At 35.8% G+C, this 19,505-nt stretch overlaps 1 protein-coding gene across 2 annotated transcripts in view; it reads left to right on the top strand.

Annotated features, from left to right (window-relative positions):
* The window catches only part of CDH13 (cadherin 13), a 517,159-nt gene that overhangs the window by 240,509 nt on the left and 257,145 nt on the right, over nt 1-19,505 (top strand). For both annotated transcript variants that reach the window (XM_030026184.2, XM_030026183.2), the window contains exon 5: nt 1,769-1,921. In XM_030026184.2, coding sequence (XP_029882044.1) covers nt 1,769-1,921 — 153 coding nt within the window. The remainder of the gene's footprint in view (nt 1-1,768; nt 1,922-19,505) is intronic.

Raw genomic sequence — 19,505 nt, 5'->3', positions numbered from 1 at the left:
TGTTCTTATATTGGATGGGAAGGTGCACTTATCTTGTAATAAGTCTCAGAAATTAGGGCAGAAGATGGTCAACTCATCTTTTCCCTACAAAAGTGAGCAATGGTCATGACATTGCAAAATTGTAAGCATAGCTTTATGTTAAAAAAAAACACATATTTTTAGGCTTGATGTAATAAATACCAGAGATTGGTCAAAAAATGAATTGAACAGCAGGTAACTTTTCAGTAGGAACCATTAAGTTTCAGTTTCATCACAAAACCTGAAGTTACAAAGTTACTTTGCCCTTTTGTCACCTGCACTATTGCCTGCCTCTGTGTTTTGGCATGACATACTCAAAAATACATGAGAAGAAAACTTCATCCATTAGGGTTTCTGACTCGGAAGGAGGAAGAAAAAATAGCTGAAACAGGTTTTTACTTTGAAATTTCTCCCTTCCCCAAAGGGTTTGAGAATTGAAACTTTATCTCTCAAAATGCTGATTTCCTATTTCATAACTTGTGGCAATTTTTTCTCAATTAAAATAAAAGAATAACGATTATGGAGTTTAGTCAAAATCTCACTGCCCAGTAATCTGCAAACCAGCGTTGCTGAACCCACAGCAACAGAGCAACAAACATGTATTTCCTCAGGGACATTATTAAACACCCTGCATATTTATTATCCCAAAATGGGAACAGGTCCAGATTTCTAAGGCCACTTTTTCCCTTCCTCTTCCTGAGCTGTAATTCAGACCAGCATATAAATATTTGACTTAATGTTTCTGCGGAAATATTAACGATATAAAATTGCTTGAAACAAAAGAACATGAAACAGCAGAGGGAAGGAATGGTTTGGCAAGATTATCAGCCTTAAAGGGCAAGATTAATTTATAATCCTTCCAGATTCTGGTGTACAAATACAAATTTGCAAAGCATGTAGCTTATAACAAACATTGTGTAGCTCTGCAAGTTTACATATGCTACTGTCACTAATGTGAGACAGCCTTGAAATTGGATTTTTAGGGATTTTTTTCTTATGGGGAAATAAGGTAGCGATAGTAACAAGGAGTTTCCATACACACATGTGTGTATATATAAATATAAATTTGGAAAGTGGAGGAATTCCAACAGTGTGACTAAGCAGAGTTCTGGGCAGGATATCCAGATGTTTTCATGAGGAGATTTTTCCCTTGGTTTAAAATCCTGGGAAAGGAGGACTGTAGAAGGGAATGGGGGGAAAAAAACAACCTGAAAGTAGTCTATTTTGTAATGACTTTATGATGACTAATAAAAAGGACTGACTAATCGGAAAGTAATGTGTGATGGCTATCGGGTATTGTAAGGGTTGTTGTGAAATAAGTATGCTTTATGCTATTCAATGGAATATGTCTTTTTTCTTTCTTTTTTTTTTTTTTGTAAGTTTGTAGCTGTTTTATCAATTTAACTGAAAAAAGATACAGAATTAAATAAAATGTCAAATTCTAGACATAGAGCGAATACAGTAGCAATGGAATAATAGAAACTTTAAGTAGTGAAATAGAAGACAGTAAAGATAAGATAGGAACTGTCTAAGGACATGAGTAGGTTTTCCAGGGTTTTACACAAGAATCACACAGAGTTTTCTGAATGATTGAAACCATATTTTACAGTTATATATCACCACGAACCATATTTTATAGTTATGTATTATTGGCAGGGAACATACCACGAAATTAGGTAAAAGATCGAAATAGAATGATTTTAGAAGTTTTTATAATATGACCTGTAACTTCTTGTTTTCTGCCATGCAGGTCATCAGCCGTGAAGGGACAGAGGGAGCAAAGTTTCGACTCTCTGGTAAGGGAGTAGATCAAGACCCAAAAGGAATTTTTAGAATCAATGAGATCAGTGGGGAAGTCTCCGTGACCCGAACCCTTGATAGAGAAGCAATTGCCAATTATGAAGTGAGTACTCATAGCAATAGGATCTCTGCCTCTATGTTTGTAATATATATTTTTTGAATGTGTATTTGCTTTTGAAAGGGCTGCAGTTATTGAAGACTAAATTGCGGCTACTGTCCTATAAAATTTCCAGAAGAAGCGTTTGTCCTTTGGAAATGGTAAATGGTTTATTTTTACATGCAGTCGGAACTCTACTCTGCTTTCTGCATGTAATTTGTCATTTATCTTTAGTAGAAATACTGTCTGAACATTGTGTGTGCATTTGATTTGTGAATACAAAATTATGTTTGGACAAAAGGAGATCTTTTCAGGAAGTTGCCACTAAGGTACTACGTGGTTATACTTTTTCTTTTTTATTGTCAAGCTGTCAATGGGATATACTATTCAACTCCATTTTTAGTAATGGATATCTTTTAATAGAAATAAAGAAGATTCTGTTAATATGAAAATGTTAGCAGATACATCTCTGTCAGAGGTATGTCTCCTACAAAGATTTTACTGAAGGTTCCTTTCCTTTTCAATAAGTGTTATGTTTCTCACCACTGAAATTCTAACAAATGATCTCTGAAATCTGCAAAGTAACTGCACCACAATGTCCTGAAATGCACAGTATAAATACAGGACCTGTCAATTCATGTTTTCTATCTAGCTCTTGAAATGTGCAGTCAGATAAATTGTGTCTGGCCACTTCAACACAGATGAGCAGCAGAATTCAAAATGCTAAATGGTTAGTACATTTGCATGTTGTCACTTCTACCACAGCATGGGGGACTAACCTCTGTATCCTCATGCAACAGGGAGCGTGCGATACTCCAGCCCATGTGGGGCACAGGCTCTGGTGACAGTTCTGACTTCCATCCCTGACCTCTTCGTTTTGTCTTCTGCTTTGTAGTAATTCATGCTTGTACTTTCAGTGCTGTTTCTCTCCTCCTCTGGAAGAGTTTGGCAGTTAGATGACTAGTCATACTTGCTCAAACAGCACCGTTAAAACTTACCATATGTTGGTTTTCAACACTTAAACATCTATTTCTCATCCGGGTCTACGGTGCAGTGTATGTTAACCATTCGCATAGGATTTATGGTAGTTACATTATGGTAGACATTTGTGATATCCTTCTTAAAGAAAAACATTGCAGTTACTCTTTTTAACACTGTTCCTTGTCTTCATTTACCAGCTGTTTCTTATTTTATCAGTGGTTTTCTACCTTAATGTGTTCAGTATAAACCTTGATTTTTTTTTAATTTTTTTTTTTTTTTTTTTTTTTTAACTGAAAAACCATAGTAGTCTTTTCAGCCTAATGCAGCAAACCGCAAATGGCCCTCCTATCTGATCTGGCAAAAGTATACACTTAATTTAAGATGAAAACATTTCCCTAGAGGAGCTTTTTGAAGCAATGCAAGTTACATACAAATAGTGCAGTGTAGTAGATTATCCAGAGCAATGTGAATGTATATCCTAATAGGCTGTAGTGCTTTCTAACCTGTTATATAGCACTCTGCTCAGCATGCTCGCTGGCATCCTGTTGTGCAAAATGTAGTTGAAAAGTTCTGTAGGAGAACCCTCAACTTGATTAGTCTGTCTTTGAATCCAGCCCATTGTTTTCCAATAAAGATGTATCATGGTGTCAGGAAGGCAGCAGGATTTTCTCCCTGATTTCCTTGGTACACCGAAAGATGAATTACCTGAAAGACCCTTAAATTTCTCTCAAAAGTGTTTTTGTTTTCTGTTTTTCTGTTTGAGCCCCCCTACCCAGTATTGATGTTCTGTAAGAAAAAGTTCAATGCAAAGGGCAAACAAGGAAAGAATAGATCTCCATGAAAAAATACAAGTTCTTTGCAAGCCATCATACTATCAAGTATATAATCAGTGGTGGAGCAAGGAAAAAAGATGAAATCTGTTTGAATCCTTCCAGCTACACAGCGGGCTGCTGTGCATAAGCACTGATTTATTTCCGATGCTTAGTGCATATATACTCAAGGGATGAGAATTAAAAAAATGTTAATAGGGCACAAAATAGAGCTTTAGTGATCACAGTGTTTCATAGAACTTTGCAGATTTTACTATCCGTGTACCTCAAAATGTTTTAAATTAGCTAAGAATATTTAACCTATTATAAAAATTTGTTGACGTTTCTTTCATTGAATGTTTGAAATTTTGCTTTTTGCCACCCTCTTTCTCCTGGAGGAATAGTGAAAAACCTGCAGGAGTTTTTCTGTATATTCATTACAAGAGAAACATGATTAAATTAGAGGAGTACTGAATTCTTCTCAGACAACTTTCGATTGTCTGAGTTAATCTCCTCTTTCTACTGTTTATTTTTAAATATTTTATTTTTAGTAAAAGATAGAAAATATTTATGAGAGAATGAAAAAAAAAATCAATCTGAGGGTCAGGGCCTGCCAGTCTATTTGGTGCAGCCCATTTGCATGTCAGTTGTGTTTTCAAATGAGTTTAGATTTTGTTTGTTAGCAAAAGAAACTCAAGCTGGCAAGAGGAATGTAAGGCAGCTACATTAATGATAGCCAATCCCCCTGAAACAGACTTATTTATCTGATTGATTTATGAGTTTATTTTTTATGAAATCCATTAAATTGTTCCAAAATGGCCAAGTATGTGAAATTCCACCAAAATATTAATGTCGGGGTGATTAATTGCCATAGTAATTCTGACCTCATCACCTACACACATTTGAAAATATGATGGTTTCTAGTGAGAAAATGAAACTGTGCCAGAGGAGGCTAGGTAAGACAGCAAAAGTCCAAAAGCCACTACACTGAAATTAGCCATTAGTAATTATTTTTTTTCTAATGTGTTTGGAACTATGCTAATGAAATCATGTTTGCCAATGGGAAAAGGTAGACACTTCTGGTGTGTTTGTACCTGTAACTTTGTGGGGTGCCTCCTTAAAGGTCAGAGAATGTCAGTCAGCTTTGATTTTAAGTGAAAGCTGTTTATGAAGAAGAGCAAGAGGATGTAAGGATGTTATTAAGCCCAGCAAAGACAGACTGTTTTAGAAGAGTGTGTAGTAATTCCTTTTTTCTTCTGAAGAGGTTTGATGAAGAGCAACCTGATAGGAATTCCCTGGGTCAGAGTAAACCAGTGGATTTACACTGAATGGTTTCATTTTGGGGCTTGCTACAGCCTGTTGATGAAACTACTAAATGATGCTCTGAAGAAGGGGCTTAAGCAGAATATGGGCATATAATTGAATTGCTTCTGGGTTGGTGAGATAAGCAGGTAGCCTAGAGCCCCTGTTTAGTGGGAGCACAAGGTGTTCAGTTGTACAAATACACTCTCAAAAATAATGCTTTTTGTTTTCTCTCAAGATTTGAATAAATAAGACTAGTTGGAAATTCCAGACAATGGCAAATCATTTATTTATTTAGTATTGAAAAGTGCAGATGTGTAAAAACAGATGAAGGAACTTGGTGGGGAGACTTAAGATGGATTTTCTAGTCCAAATCAGTGAGGTACCCACCATCCAAAAATTGCTGCTAATCTCTGCAATTCTGAGTTCACTTCAGATTCTTAGTCTTTTCTGATTCCAGCAGAGCAGAATTATTAGTGACTTTTCAGTTATATCTTTTAGCAAAACAATCAAGTGCTTCTAAAAAGACCTGCAATAACAGAACTAAAGGATTTGATTCCAATGAAGCTGGAAGTCGTTGTGCCAAGTGTTGATAAAAGACTAGTGAATTGGGAAACAAAGGTTCAAATAGAGGGCCAGCGAAGACTGGCTGAGAAACGGTGGTTATGGGGTAATCTGTTAATTAAAAACACTGAGCTCATTTTCAAAACCTCACGTTTACATAGATAATGTATTCATAGGCAGAATGCTTTCATGCAACTGAAAGCAGGAAGAGTTGCATATGTTGATTACCATGACCAAGATGACAAAAATTGCTCAGTTAGAACTCTGTTTTGTTCTTTGCTCAAAGCTAGGTAGGCTCAGAAGAAATGGGAACAATTATCCATTAACTTTTTACAGTTAATGCATGAGATTTTGGTTAGGCATTCCTTAGGTACAGGACAAAACCTGAAGTTGTATAAACTTGTTTCCCATCACTTACCACTGCATGTAATCCCTGCAGCAGTAAAATCCAGTTCTGTAACCTCTGAAGCATCAGTGGCAAAGTGCCAACCCGTCAATGGGGGGGCTTCCAGTTGGGTCTCAAGATTTTAAAGGATGTTGCCATTGTTGATGGGCTATTTCATAACTGCCATTTCATTCATGCCAAGTGTAAATACATGTGGGAGAGAAATAATCAGAAAGTGATCCTTTGCAAGCATGAAATGAAGAAGCTTGATAAAACTATTCAGCGACAGTGTGCAAATTAGAGCTGTGACCAAATTTACCTAGGCAATTTGAACTGTTAATGAAGAGTTAGTTTTAATTATTTTTTAAGTAAAGAGCTTAATTTGCTTTAGAAAATACTTAACAAGCAGAGGTGTGAAATCAGCTTTCAGCTTTTTTTATAATGACAGATCACACTTCTGTGAAAGGATGCCTTGCAACTGGTAGTAACAGACTGAGATATTTAGAAAACTTACGTTAACAGGACTGAAAAGCAAATTGGGAGTATTTGCTCTGTGTAGTATTGTTTCTATATGTTGGATAACAAGTAGACTGAGAACAGGCTAAAGAACTCAGACCAATCAACAGCAACCAAATCCTACTGTGAACTGCTTCAGTTTAGGTTACATGAGACTGTTGTTTCTGTGACTGAGCCAAACATTTAGGGTGATGCTGGAGTCCTAATGGATTCTATTTCTGTGTTTAATATGGAACAAATAATGGAAATGCTTCACAATCATGGGGGAACCTAGCTTGGTCATGTGCCAAGGAGTATTTTGTGAGAGATTTTTAAGTACTTGAACGCGTTTTTGCAGGTACTGAAAGTATTACTGTAGCAAAAAACTAGAAGTGAACAGCTGTAATTTATCCTGTACAGAAGAATGAATTTGTCTTCTGTGTAAGTCCATTTTAGTGCAGCCACATCCTTTTCAGAATGATTTATCATACTCTGATCTTGAATGTCTGCAATATGCAGTGTGGAGATATATAGGCAGCACACAGAAGCCTGCTTCTCTTTGAGAAGGATAAAACACGAACATGCTTCTAACTTCAAGACTGGTCTAAACTGTAATTTAATCTTGGTTATCTGAACTGGCAGAATTGTCTGAAGTGTAAGTGATCTGCTCTGTCTTGAGCTGAAACCTGTTGATGGGGAATGTCAGACCTCCGTCATCTCCCACTAATACCCTGAAAAAAAGGTGGCACTCAGCCTTCCATGGGAAGTAGGGGTTTGGTCTTGTAGAGATGCAAATTTCATTATAATGTGCTTGATTTAATTAAAGCATCAGTAATACACAGAGAAAACCTGTTAAAATACTGCTGCTTCCAAACTGTGACTGTTACATCAAAAAAGCTTGGAATAATGGCAGAGTACGAAATTTCAGGGAGGAATTCTGATTATTTAGCAAGGAGAAAAGGAAAAAAATATCACTGAGGGAGAAAAAAAAGTTATTGTGCAGCTATTGCATATGATTATTAATGAGCTAGAAACTTACTGATATAAATGTGCTGTAGTTAGATCAACTGACATACAGCTGAAAATTCTGGCAGTGAAAAAGATCTCTGTAGCTTGCGTTACACATGTATATGTAGAGGATGCATGAGATATTTTCTATGTTTTTTTGCTTTATATTTATATGTTTACATACATATTCATTAATGTGTTCATGTGTTGGGGCACCAGGTAAATTCAGAGAGGACTGTTTTGAATTAATTTCATATTTTGACTACAGAGAGAGAAATGAACTCTGACTGAGAAAGTGCCATTAGGTTGTTGCCTGGCAGCATTACTTGAAATTTAGCTATCCCTACATGGACTGTTCAGTAAGCAAGCTGATGGTAATGCCTATGGAAGAGAGGAAAATTCATCACTGTGAATGCTAAAAATAATGAATTGCTATAGGTAGCATCTCAAAAAACCATGGGCAGCCTCTTGAAAAAAAAATTGAATTCTCTCTGTCATAGCTGCATGTGAAGGAACTGCAGGCTGCTCCATATCCTGAGGTAGGCATTATAATCTTAACCTAGCACTGAGACTTATGTCTCAGCAGTTGCACTCCTGTTTGTATAATAGTCACAGACTATAATTTCTATAAACCTATGTTAGCACAGCATCAGGCTTAGCATCAGAACTCATTTATACTGGTATTATTCCAATATTGGCATTTTCATATAGGAAGAAGAAATCAACTCTACTTTTATATCTGAATCTCTTCTACTTCAACAAGTCTTGAAGATGCAAACTGCAGGAAGTTCAGATAGTCTGCTCTGGGGTTAACGTTACTCTGTCATTACACTCCTTTCCGAAACTTTCACTGCGGCCAAAAGCTTTGGAGCAGTGAAGTTTCACTACCGTTGATGGTGTGTTAGGTTGACGTAGTGTGCATGTGACCACGCAAGTTCTGTTACTGATAGAGAGCTCCATTGGTTATACAAATCTCATCCCTCAGCAACGCCTTTATTCCAGTGCAACTTCTCAGTGTAGCCTGGCTGAGATGCCTTGAATGAATTTAAGGTGCTTGATATGAGGCTCTGTATGTGTCTCTGTCTCTCATTAACAAGCAACTGTTGGTGTCTGTAATCTCCAATAAAGCATTCTGTTGATAAAATAGCATTATGCTACAGAGGACTCTGAATCCTATGGGAACTGGTTCTTTGCTCTGTCAATACCGGTTTGGTACCAAACTTTGGTTCTGACGTGATTGTTCACGACTTAGCTAGCACTGCTTTTACTTGTGTGGGGAAAGAGGGAAGTAAATGAATCTGTCAACCTAAAAAACCCACTTTTTTTCTAAAAACTAAGAGTGATGGATTACTCAAAATATTGTTGCTTCCTGTTCTGTAACAAATGGATTTAGACATAGAAGGCATTTTTTTTTTTTAGGATGCCATAAATTGGAGAAAAACAGGTTTTGTTTCTTAAAAGATAATTTGGATTTATTTAATATTTTTTAAATGAGATTAGGAAATGGCAAGATTAAGTATTAACAGATATTTTGTCAAACCTGGAAGCAGAAATGCGACAACAGGCACAAACCCAGCAGAAGCAAAGGTCTAGATCCTTCGATGAAATCCGTATGGGCAGACTCCTGAATTCGTGGGGAACTTTTTGGCATTGATTGTTTACCAAGGTCAAAACCAAGGTCGTCACCGTAACTGTGTGCATAAATCAAATATTTGAGCATACAAATTTTATGTAGAGTCACATTTCTTAAAAGTACGATTTAAATAATTGCTTGCACAGCTGGGATATAAATGGGATTTCCAGCTCCTGGAAAATCTCTCTCTCTCCCCCAAGGTTGGTTTATGGGATAAAAAGAAAACCTGACAGGAAATGAAGTTAAAATTCATGTTATTTTTATGTATATTCTCCCATTCTGTCTTGGGGGAACAAGATATCTATTTTATATAAACTCTCTAATTTACCATCTCTTGTTCATTTTTACTGTAAATAGTCTATTCAATACATACTGTAGATCTTAATGTTATGAGATACCAGCAGGGTACTGTGATTCATTTCAGAATCCACTAGCATCCTCATATCATTTATGTGAAAAGCATACAAAAGTCAACAGTTAGTTTTGTTGGAGGGCATATGCTTTATTCTTAGATCTAACTGCTTGCATGGCTTTGACATTCCTGCTGTTCAACAGCACTGTTGTGTCATTTGTAGGAGGAACAGAGTGAAGTTTCATTAAAGGGAAAAATCAGCAAAGATTTGTTTATAACCTATAACTGTCAAGACAAGGTAGTGGGCTTGGATTTCCATGCTAAAAATAATGCAGACTCCAAACACCAGGCAAAATTAGTATTTTCTCATTGAAGAGTGGGAGGTGGAAATGCACAGCAGTAAGAAATAAAGAAAAATTGGAGTTTACTGAGACAGTAACAAATAGCACAAAATTTGGTTTCAAGGTTGTTTTGTTTGTTTGTTTTTTATTATTATTATTTTCTAATCAAACACCACTCCTGGAAAGAATAATGATGTGTTCAGTAAAACAAGAGGAGACTAATAACATTTTTGTCATATTATGTTAATAGTCTGTGAAACTACTTTTGCTATTACATATTAATTGCATTTTAAGGCATTTAAATGTCATCATGATACTTCTTCACTCTTCAGGATGATCAGTTTGTTTACTTTCCTTGTCTATTTGTATTATAGCAACCCTCAAAATATCTTGCTGAAGGCTCACTGTTCTAGGTGCAGCATAAATACCTAGGAAGACACTTTGCCCTTTCCCCAGCCCTTATGTTTTCCTACAGTGAAAAGGAAGAGTCTTGCCTTGCAAACGTTTGTAATTGTTCCAAGCTTTATGCAGTGATGGACATGACAGCAGTTTCACAGAGACTGGGATGTGTCGCGCCTCTAGCAAGGGCATGTCAGGTCTGAATGGAGGGGAGGGAAAGACTAGGTGAGGTCCTACAGCTTATGTCTCTACTACCGTTACTTTGCGTATCCCATTTCTGTACGATTTGTCACATTTTTTGCCTGCTGTGTCCTCAGATGTGCCTGATTATGCTTATGTATGCAAAGGTGCAGCTTAGAAGTTTAGAGGAAAGATGGGAACATCGGAGGTTTTTTGGTTGGTGCAAGTCAAACAACTTGGTTAGGAAATCTTTTTCTGCTCAAAAACTGTTCTTGAACCCATTTTGATACATTGGCATTCTGCCAACTAACCACAGATTAAGTAGAAACTACCAATTTTGTCTTTATGAATGGCAAGGATGGTCCTATTTTGCCTCTTATTAGGTATATATTTTTTGATTGGTTTGTTTTTTTTTCTGGAAAAAGTACACAAGTTCTGAGCTTCTTGATCCTTCGCTAAGCATGTAAAAATCTTGCAGTGTGTATTATTGAAGTAGAGTGCTTTTCTTGTGGCTCAACTCAAAGTCTTGAAGGTCTGGCCTTACTTGTTATTTTGCAGCACTACTTTAAGCTTTTCCTAGTCCATTAGTAACAGTCAGAATATAATACAGAAATTTTTGAAATTTGGTTGGTCAAATCTCCATATCTCTTGTTCCTTCCAATAAAGAAAGAAGTCTGTCTTATTTAGATATTTGGTCAAAATTCAGAATCTTAATGTTCTAATTGCTGGAAAAACCTTGATTTCTACAGCTATTTCTTCATCTTGGAAATGCGGGTCCATAACGATCTATAGCTTCTTTTTTTATTAATGAAAACTGAGGTAAGGTCCGTAATAATAACTTTTTTTTTTTTTGAGAACGAAGGCAATGAATTAATTATATTTTTTTTGTCAATAATTTCCTGTCTGCAGTTAGAGGACCTGCCATCTCCTTTCTGACCTCTTGTTCTTTATGTACCTGAAGAAAATCATATTACCTGTCTTATCCTCTCCTGCAATCTTCTTTTCATTTTCCACCTTCTTGCTTCGTTTTTTCCCTTGTGCTTTTAACTTCATTCCATAACCTTTCTGCTCCCCCTGTCTGTCTTGATGTTTTATGTCATTCACTTACACTTTTACTACACTCTCTGCATTTCCTTATTCAGACATACTGACCTGTTTTATGCTCTTTATAAATAGTTTTGCTAAGGGTATGCATAACCATCATCTAAGCATAAATTTTTTTCGTTATTGTATGGAACCCTTCCACTGTCTTTGCAAAAGCTGTACTGCTTTATCCATTCTAATCCTCAGTGTTCATAAGTAAATCCCTTTAGAAACCTGTGTTCTGGAAACCCTTGACTTTGGATTACTTACTACATGACCCTACCTTTTCTTCAAGTTTTGTGAAACAGCCTAGATAGTTAATATGTGATGCTAAGAAATTCTGGTGGAAAATTGAGTTTTGTTTCCATTTTAATGCTTTTTAGACTGTATCTCTCTTCCATCAAATTATGGATATTAATTTAAGTAGTATGTGATTGGCTGGAAATTCCTAGCATTTAGTTTATTACAAATAATTCTAATACTTAATTCTGTCAACACTGGATTTGTGGTCCGCTCAAAAATGCTCAGCCTCAAAAAGGGAGCTCTATCATAGGACACCTGATATAAGAATTAGTTCTATCACTTCAGAACTGTGGTTTTAATACTTGATCTCTGTAAAATTATTGTAGGATAATGGGCCATAATTTTAAAGCTGTATATGCCTGTGTTTGTGGCAAAAATACTAAACAGGTTTGTAATTTTTATGCAAAAGTAAGTTTTAATTAACGTGGAGTGGCATGATATTTTTGCAAAATGTGTGAAAAGAATTTGTATAAAATTAAGAAATAAGCATGCTTCAATGATCCAGTCTGTGCATTCTATGTTCCATTATGCATGTTTCTCTAACATCATTAGAGGGAATTAGGCTTCAACGAATCTCATTATTTAAATATCATGGTCCAGTTGAATGTGCAGTTAGGTTACTTTCAAAATCCAATCTTTCTGCATCTGCTCTTTCTTTAGGAGCCGTAAATATGATGCAATTGTTTCATTGGGCCCCTACTATGGCATGTTCTTTGTTATGTATTTTTTCCATGTCTGTAAGAGACTTTGAGGAAAAATGGCAGTATGGACCATGAAGTCTCCATTATTGAAATGATACAAAAATAACTGTGTGCTGTAAAAAGAAAATTAAAAAAAAAAAATAAAAAATGGAGTCCAGGATCCACTTGCTGGTGTCATCTTCAACTCTTTTTGACTGCTATATTTAAAGTCCACTGCAGGATTCACCTATTTCTCAGGCCCACAGATGAGGCAGATGACCGGTTGTGGGTGGGTGATAGTAACATCTTATATTTTGATCTGTGGAAATGAAATAAGAACCCTTTGTGGGTCGTCTCCCCCCGACCCTGAAATATATCAACTGTCTCTCTGTTACCACGTTGATGGCAATTACCTGTTCTTGAGTAGTGGGCCATGGGTATAGCTAGCAGCATAATTTGGCCCTGCAGCTAGCCCTAAGTTAACAAATTGACTGATGCTGCATGAGCATAAATAGAATCCATTTTCCTCTTGTATCATAGGTGAACTCTGTAGTGTTTATAAGAAATACAATGTAAGAAAATGCATGTTTTGTGATATAGTTCTGACTGATAACATTTACCGACAATAAAAGACTAATTCATATACCAATTCACTTCAAAATAATACAGCTGCTCTTCAGTCTGTTGCATATATGTGTGCGTACAGGTTGCTTTTCTGCTATACTATGATTAAATAACTACAAATATGTCCAAGAGTATGTGTCAGTGCATAAACATAACTGTATGATATCATAAACCTTAGCATATCCTAATGTTTATATACAACTACTTTGTTCCACTCAAATCTCGCTTCTATTGCAGTCAGATGGAAATCCTGTTTCCATACTTGACAGCATGAAATTGCTAGTGCACTGTCATTATTTCTTAATTACAATATTTCCAAGTTATTTGTGGAGACTTCAGTCACGCTGAACCTTAGGCATCCTACTCTCACCATCTGAAATGTTACCTGTCCCAAGAATTTAGAATATGTCAGAGCCCCAAAACTTGCATGAGAGTTTGAGTGATGCATTAAGTTCCTTTTAATCTGGCTTCTGGGCTTTTTTTGATCCACATCATCTGAACTTTCGAGTTCTTTTTGGCAGTTATATATTTATCTCTTTAAAATGAAAATATGACAGGACTGGATAGGTGGAACTTCAAGAAAACCACGAACTGTAATGAAACTCATAAAAATGTAAGAGTTGGTAACGCTACACTTTGCAAGCAGAGCTGCGAGAATCTCTGTTTTTGCCTTTATTAGTCTTTTGTGGCGAAGACATTAATGGAAACCGGTGATTCTTCTGGGTTTGCATTTTTCCTTCTTTAGATCTTTTTCAATGCATGATAGCAAATGAGTGAGAGACGTGTAGGGGACTACAGTTATAAATATTTAGAGAGTGTTGTGTGAAGAGACTTCTAATATTATGGAAATTTTTCTTGGCATTATTTTGTTAACATGTTAATGATAAAAGTCTTGCTGTATTTGTCCTGGTTTATTCAGGTCATTACTAATTATTTCTTAATTAGACTCATTCCTTAAAATGAAGCTATATTTATGTGAATGTCTTGATTTATTTTTATTTTCTAGTAGCTCATTAACAAGAGATGTGACTTTAGTTTAAGATTTTTCAACAGATATTTTGTTTCTATCAGTTCATGTAAAACACCATATGTTTAGACTCACATGATGGATCTTTTTATTTTGAGGTGCTCTGTTTGTAATTTTTCTTTAGAGGATAGAACAGGTCTCATGGCTACTGGCAAAACTCATTGTGCAGGTGTGTGACTAAAAGTTTGTAAGGGCAGGTACGTTAACTGTAATCCTGATCCTTTTGAAGTTACCCTATAAGGACATTTTTTGTCTGAGAGCATTTCTGTCATATCTTGTCTAAACTTGTTAGGCTGCTGGCAGCAGGAACAGGGGCTGGTAAATGTTCTGCTTCCATCTCTCCTGAAGTCCAACACTAAGATGTAGAGGATCATAAAACAATCCAGTTGGGACTGAAGGCTTCTGAGTGGGAAAGCACAGGGGTAAAATACCGGAGAAGGTGGCATGGAGCCAGAAAACCTCTATCTGAAATGGTTACGTGCATGAGAGGCTTGGAGAAATAGTAATTATAATTTCTTCTCATTTTCGTCATTTGCACATGTGTTATAATGCACCCTGCTATGCAGTTGTACTTGCAGTTTAAATTTGCAAAATAGAGATAGTTCATCTTTGCAGAATTCTTCCCAAACTCTGCTCTGACATTATTCTTAATATTTATTTTACGTAATAGTAATTCAGATATCTGAATGCAGTGCATTGAAAATACCTATTATCTATTTAAGGCTCTGTTATTATATGTATTTCTTAAATGTATTGTGTGTACATAATACACAGGTGATATGAATAGAGATTACAGATTTTATTTGTGGATGGGAACAAATAAAGCAATGTACTGCTGTTATATTTCTGTTAGTTTTAGAAGATTTAATAGAGTAATCATAACAGGATTATGATTTACTACTTAGAAATTACTAAGAGGGAGGAAAATCATGACAGTTTTAAACTACCAATTTTTCTTGTTATTGAAAACAATTTGTAAAAAAACTTCCTTTTTTTTTTTTTTTTTTTTTCCTTGCTGCTAGGGAAACCTAGTGGAAAGGACAAAAAAAGAGTAAAGAAATTGTTCTAAAAATAACATTTATTCCCTAAATGCTTTGCAACTTTACTGTATTTTACATTTTCCCCTCTAAAGAGGAAAGAAAACCTTTGATATGGAAGAATACCCTACTGGCTAACAATTTCATATGAGCTTCTAGTTTCCCCATGGTCAGTGTGACAGTTATCCCCCACTGTATACAGAGAGCCCGAGTTTCATTCAACAGTCTTGGGATTCGCAGGTCTGAAGGTCTTATTCCCAGCAACTGCAGTTTTCCTCAGAGAGGGCTGCAATCTTTGTCTCAGTCAGAAATCTAGAGCTTCCAAGAGAGACTTGGAGAAAAACCAGCAATTTTGGTGCTTGTCAGGCCTAAAGTGTTTCTAAGTTCAAATCTTGGGATGGGAAAATGTGTGCTGTGTGTTTGCTATGCTCTGCAGGGTATATCTAATGACACTGACCTTATTGAATCGTGGATCTGCTGTACATGAAACCAGCAAATTAAAGCACAATCTGCTATGTTTATGGGCTTTAAGAGCCAGCAAACTGATTCTCCAAACATGTAATTTGCTTGTCATTCAGCTTTGCAGAACACATATGTGGCAGTACAGAAGTAGGAGACTAACTGTGTTTGTAACCTTTAATATATTAACAATACATCAATTTGAAAAATACACTGCATTTTGTCAGATTTTAAATCGCAAAATTAACATTTACTATTAATTTTAAGGTATTAAGTCATCTAATGATACCGATATTCAGTCCCTGTTAAACCTATTTGCAATGTATTTATTAAAGAAAATGCTTTAAATGAATTGAGGGTATGCATTTAATTTCACTCCATTTGTTTATTGGTAGCTTTGATCAATGCTGTGCTTACAACCTCTACCACATGCTTTGAACTTGTAGATGCAAGCACATAAATAATTTCCCATGTCAACTCTTGGCTGATCTACCCAAGACGAAATATGAAAAGCAAGTTGTCCCCTAAATTCTAGTGAGTGGGATTACTGAATTGATTAGTTGAATTCTGAATTAAAGTTGCAATTAAAGGCAAAATTGTATCTCTTAGAAAGGCTTCAAGGCATCTCCCCAAAGTATAGCAGTGAGATTACAGGCTTTTGACAAAGGTTTGTATTGTGAATAAAAACTGTTTTCAATCACCTTTTTTCCTGTTCGTAAATCAAACTCTTAGAATAGTAACAATTAGTAAGCAAAAAAGATGTGATGTATTTTTTTCAGTTTTTCAGCTTACAGAGGAAATGCCGTTGATTTTTGAAAATACTGAAGATGCGATTCAGTGAAAATAATTACAAATAAATGCCATCAGTAGCATATAGTGATTTTTTTTCCAATAGATTCTGCTCAAAGTATTTAAAATGACAGTGTGAGCATTGTATATTCAATTGCAATTAATATTTGCAGTGTATGCTTTGCTGTAGCAGTCTCAGGGCATACTTCAGACATACACATGTGCATTTGAGACTTAACCAGAACCTTCCCCAATTACAGATAAAATGCCAAGAATTTTATGAGCAGCTTTATTCCTAATACTGTCAGTATTTTCTACCCTATTATAAGGTTTCCTCCCTTCTTCCTTCATTACGTTTTGTTCTGGGCTTTGTTAGAATATTCATTAATGTCTTTCTGAACACATTTTCATCGTTTATTCTATTTCCTCCGTTTTCAGTCCGTATAAGTGATTGTCCAATGTTATTGGAAATGACCACAGAACCTGACCTTCTGATCTCAGCAGCTCTTGCAAGATATGCACATTTTAATCACCTTACCCTGCAAACTTCAAGAGCGCATTCTAATCCCCAAAGAAGTAGTTTTAGTGATTTAGTCGATGCTACTCCTCACGTAGCATCAGTAGTGACTCAAAGCTGCACCTATGTTGAAGGATCCTTTGCTCCTGTTGATACTGTCATTCGGATTATGTGAGAAGCTAATGTGCTGATATTAGCTACTCAGTTTTAATTTTTGCTATTCAGCACCATAAATTATGGTATTTTATGACAAATGTAAAAGGTATGATTTGAAGCAATTATGCATTCTGCTCTGAATCCCAAAACTTTTGAGAAGCATATAATTATGGTAAGTCATATCCACAAAGTCAATTTTCTTTTATCTTTTCACAAAGAACTCTAGGACATACGCATGAAGCTTATAAGCATCATTTTAAGCTAGACTTATTAAAGCTTCTTATTAATGAGAATGTTTTCCTTTTCATAACAAAAAACTTTTCCTATGTGAGTAGCATGGAAAATTTACCAGCTTCTGCACAGGCTACTTGCTTTATCCTAAACAGGAGTGAAATGGAGGAATTACGATGGTAGGAAAGGAAGCCAGACGTTCTTTACAAATTGGAGCTGAAATATATCACAAAACCCCCAAAGCACTTAGTATTTAAGTAACTCTACTGCCCATCGCTTTGACTCAGTGTTAGATTTTTTAAATACTAAAAAATCTCTTAAACCAAGATTTAGCTCTTTAAAAGATGTGCTAGATTATCTTCCAATTTTCTGTATTTTATATGACTTTGTGTAATTTTTTTTTCTACAGCTTTTTTAGGGTTAAATATGCAGGGATGTAAATGCTCATTTTTTCCTTGTGAAGCCAGTATTTCTGTTTCACTTGTCTGTTGTGTTAGATTTGGTTGTAACTTTTTTCGAACAGTTGTTAGGGAATTCAGAGGATTTAAATAACCATTTTCTTAAAGGTGTTAGGATGAATTTTCTTTCTTTACTTATGCTAACTGTCACCTTAATCTCACATATTTTCTGCTTAAAGTTGGATACTAGTGCACTTGCTAGCAGTAAATGCTGACTTACTCTGTGACTAATGCCAAGTGGTTTAAGTCATGCACGCATTGCTCAACAGTGGTGAGGTTGGCAATGAAGCAATAGGTGGTGTTGTCTTAATATCTATATTTGGGGTAGCATAATTGCATCAACATTCTGATACTGAACTAAGACTAGTCATTGTCTAACTGCTACTCATTGAGACTGTCTTATATTAAGTCAAACCCCAATAATTTCAGTAGGACTGTTCACAAGATTGAACTTCTAATATGAAAAAGCACAGAAGAAATAGATAATTCAAAATAAACTCTGCTAACAAGCAATGATTTATTGCATTAAATGTAGTGCTTACTAATAGACATGATTTTCTACATATGTTATGGTATTTTTTGCTCTATAATAATTTTAATTGTTGACAAGCAAGTGAGTAGAGAAGTGAATGTAAAATTTCTGATGTAAAAAATGGGATGTTCAGATTGTTAAGAGCTTTTCTATATGGGAATGATTACAGAATTTACAGTGCAGTAAAGAATTTGGCTAGTTGCATTTGAAATCTGTGTAGCTCTGACAAGCACAGTTGTTCAGGAAACTAAGTTCTGGTGTTATGTCTTAAATACATACAACACATGAGGTGCCAGGTCCAATTAACAGTCTGATGGTGGTAAATCCATTATCCTTGGAAAGAGAGTCCACCATCAGGAGACATTAATTCAATGTGACACCAACTGGGGTGTTTATATACAGCTAATTGCAATGTCAGACATTCTGCTCTAATTGAGTTTAATTGTGGCAAAATTGGAGTTAATTAAAAGTTAATGGTATAGAGCACATCATGTTGTTATAAACCATGGGTACATGTTTCATATCCATATTATTGTTATTTAAATGGTGCTTTCAATTACTGTGCCTCATATTGGCACTTTAGAAATGTACTGTAATTGTTTTCACATCACTGAAAGTTTTTGTTCTGAGTAGGCATGTAGAAATGTGTTTAGTTTTAAAAAGCTTGACAAAGTTTAGGGTGGTTCATTATATCACAATGTAAATGTCACATGTGATGTTCCCAACCACCTGGCTAAGGAAAAGGTTGACTTTACAAGAGTGCTAGTAAAATAGAAGAAAATTCTAGTTCACCCTAAGAGAAGGATGCTATTTTTGACATTGTCCATCGTACTTTGATAAGGAAATCTCAGTTTCCTCATCTTTCATGAATCCAACTCTTTCTAATTGTCTTGTTTCTGGCTGTCCTGTCAGCATGTCTTCCAATGAATCTCCTTCCTGTGGGATTTCCCCTGGGCTATCTCCACCTCCTTCTGTCTCTGCACCCCTTGTCTGCTCCTTTAGCTTCCAACTGTGCATATGCTGACAGCTCCATCTCTATCCTGACCTCTCTCTTAATGAAGTTTTATATCAAAACCTTTCTGTCCTCCTGGATGCCTCACTGCCAATTCAGAAATAATCTTTGCATCTTACCCCTTTTCTGTCAATATAGGCAACCCACCCATCCTCCTGTCAATCAACCCAATACTGTCATCTTTTCTGCTTGCTCCACATACTCTTGCAATGTCCAAGCCTTTCAGATCTTCC

This window comes from Aquila chrysaetos, chromosome 9 (genome assembly GCF_900496995.4).
Source record: "Aquila chrysaetos chrysaetos chromosome 9, bAquChr1.4, whole genome shotgun sequence".
Classification (NCBI taxonomy): domain Eukaryota; kingdom Metazoa; phylum Chordata; class Aves; order Accipitriformes; family Accipitridae; genus Aquila; species Aquila chrysaetos.
This window is presented reverse-complemented; position numbering and strand designations above follow the sequence as displayed.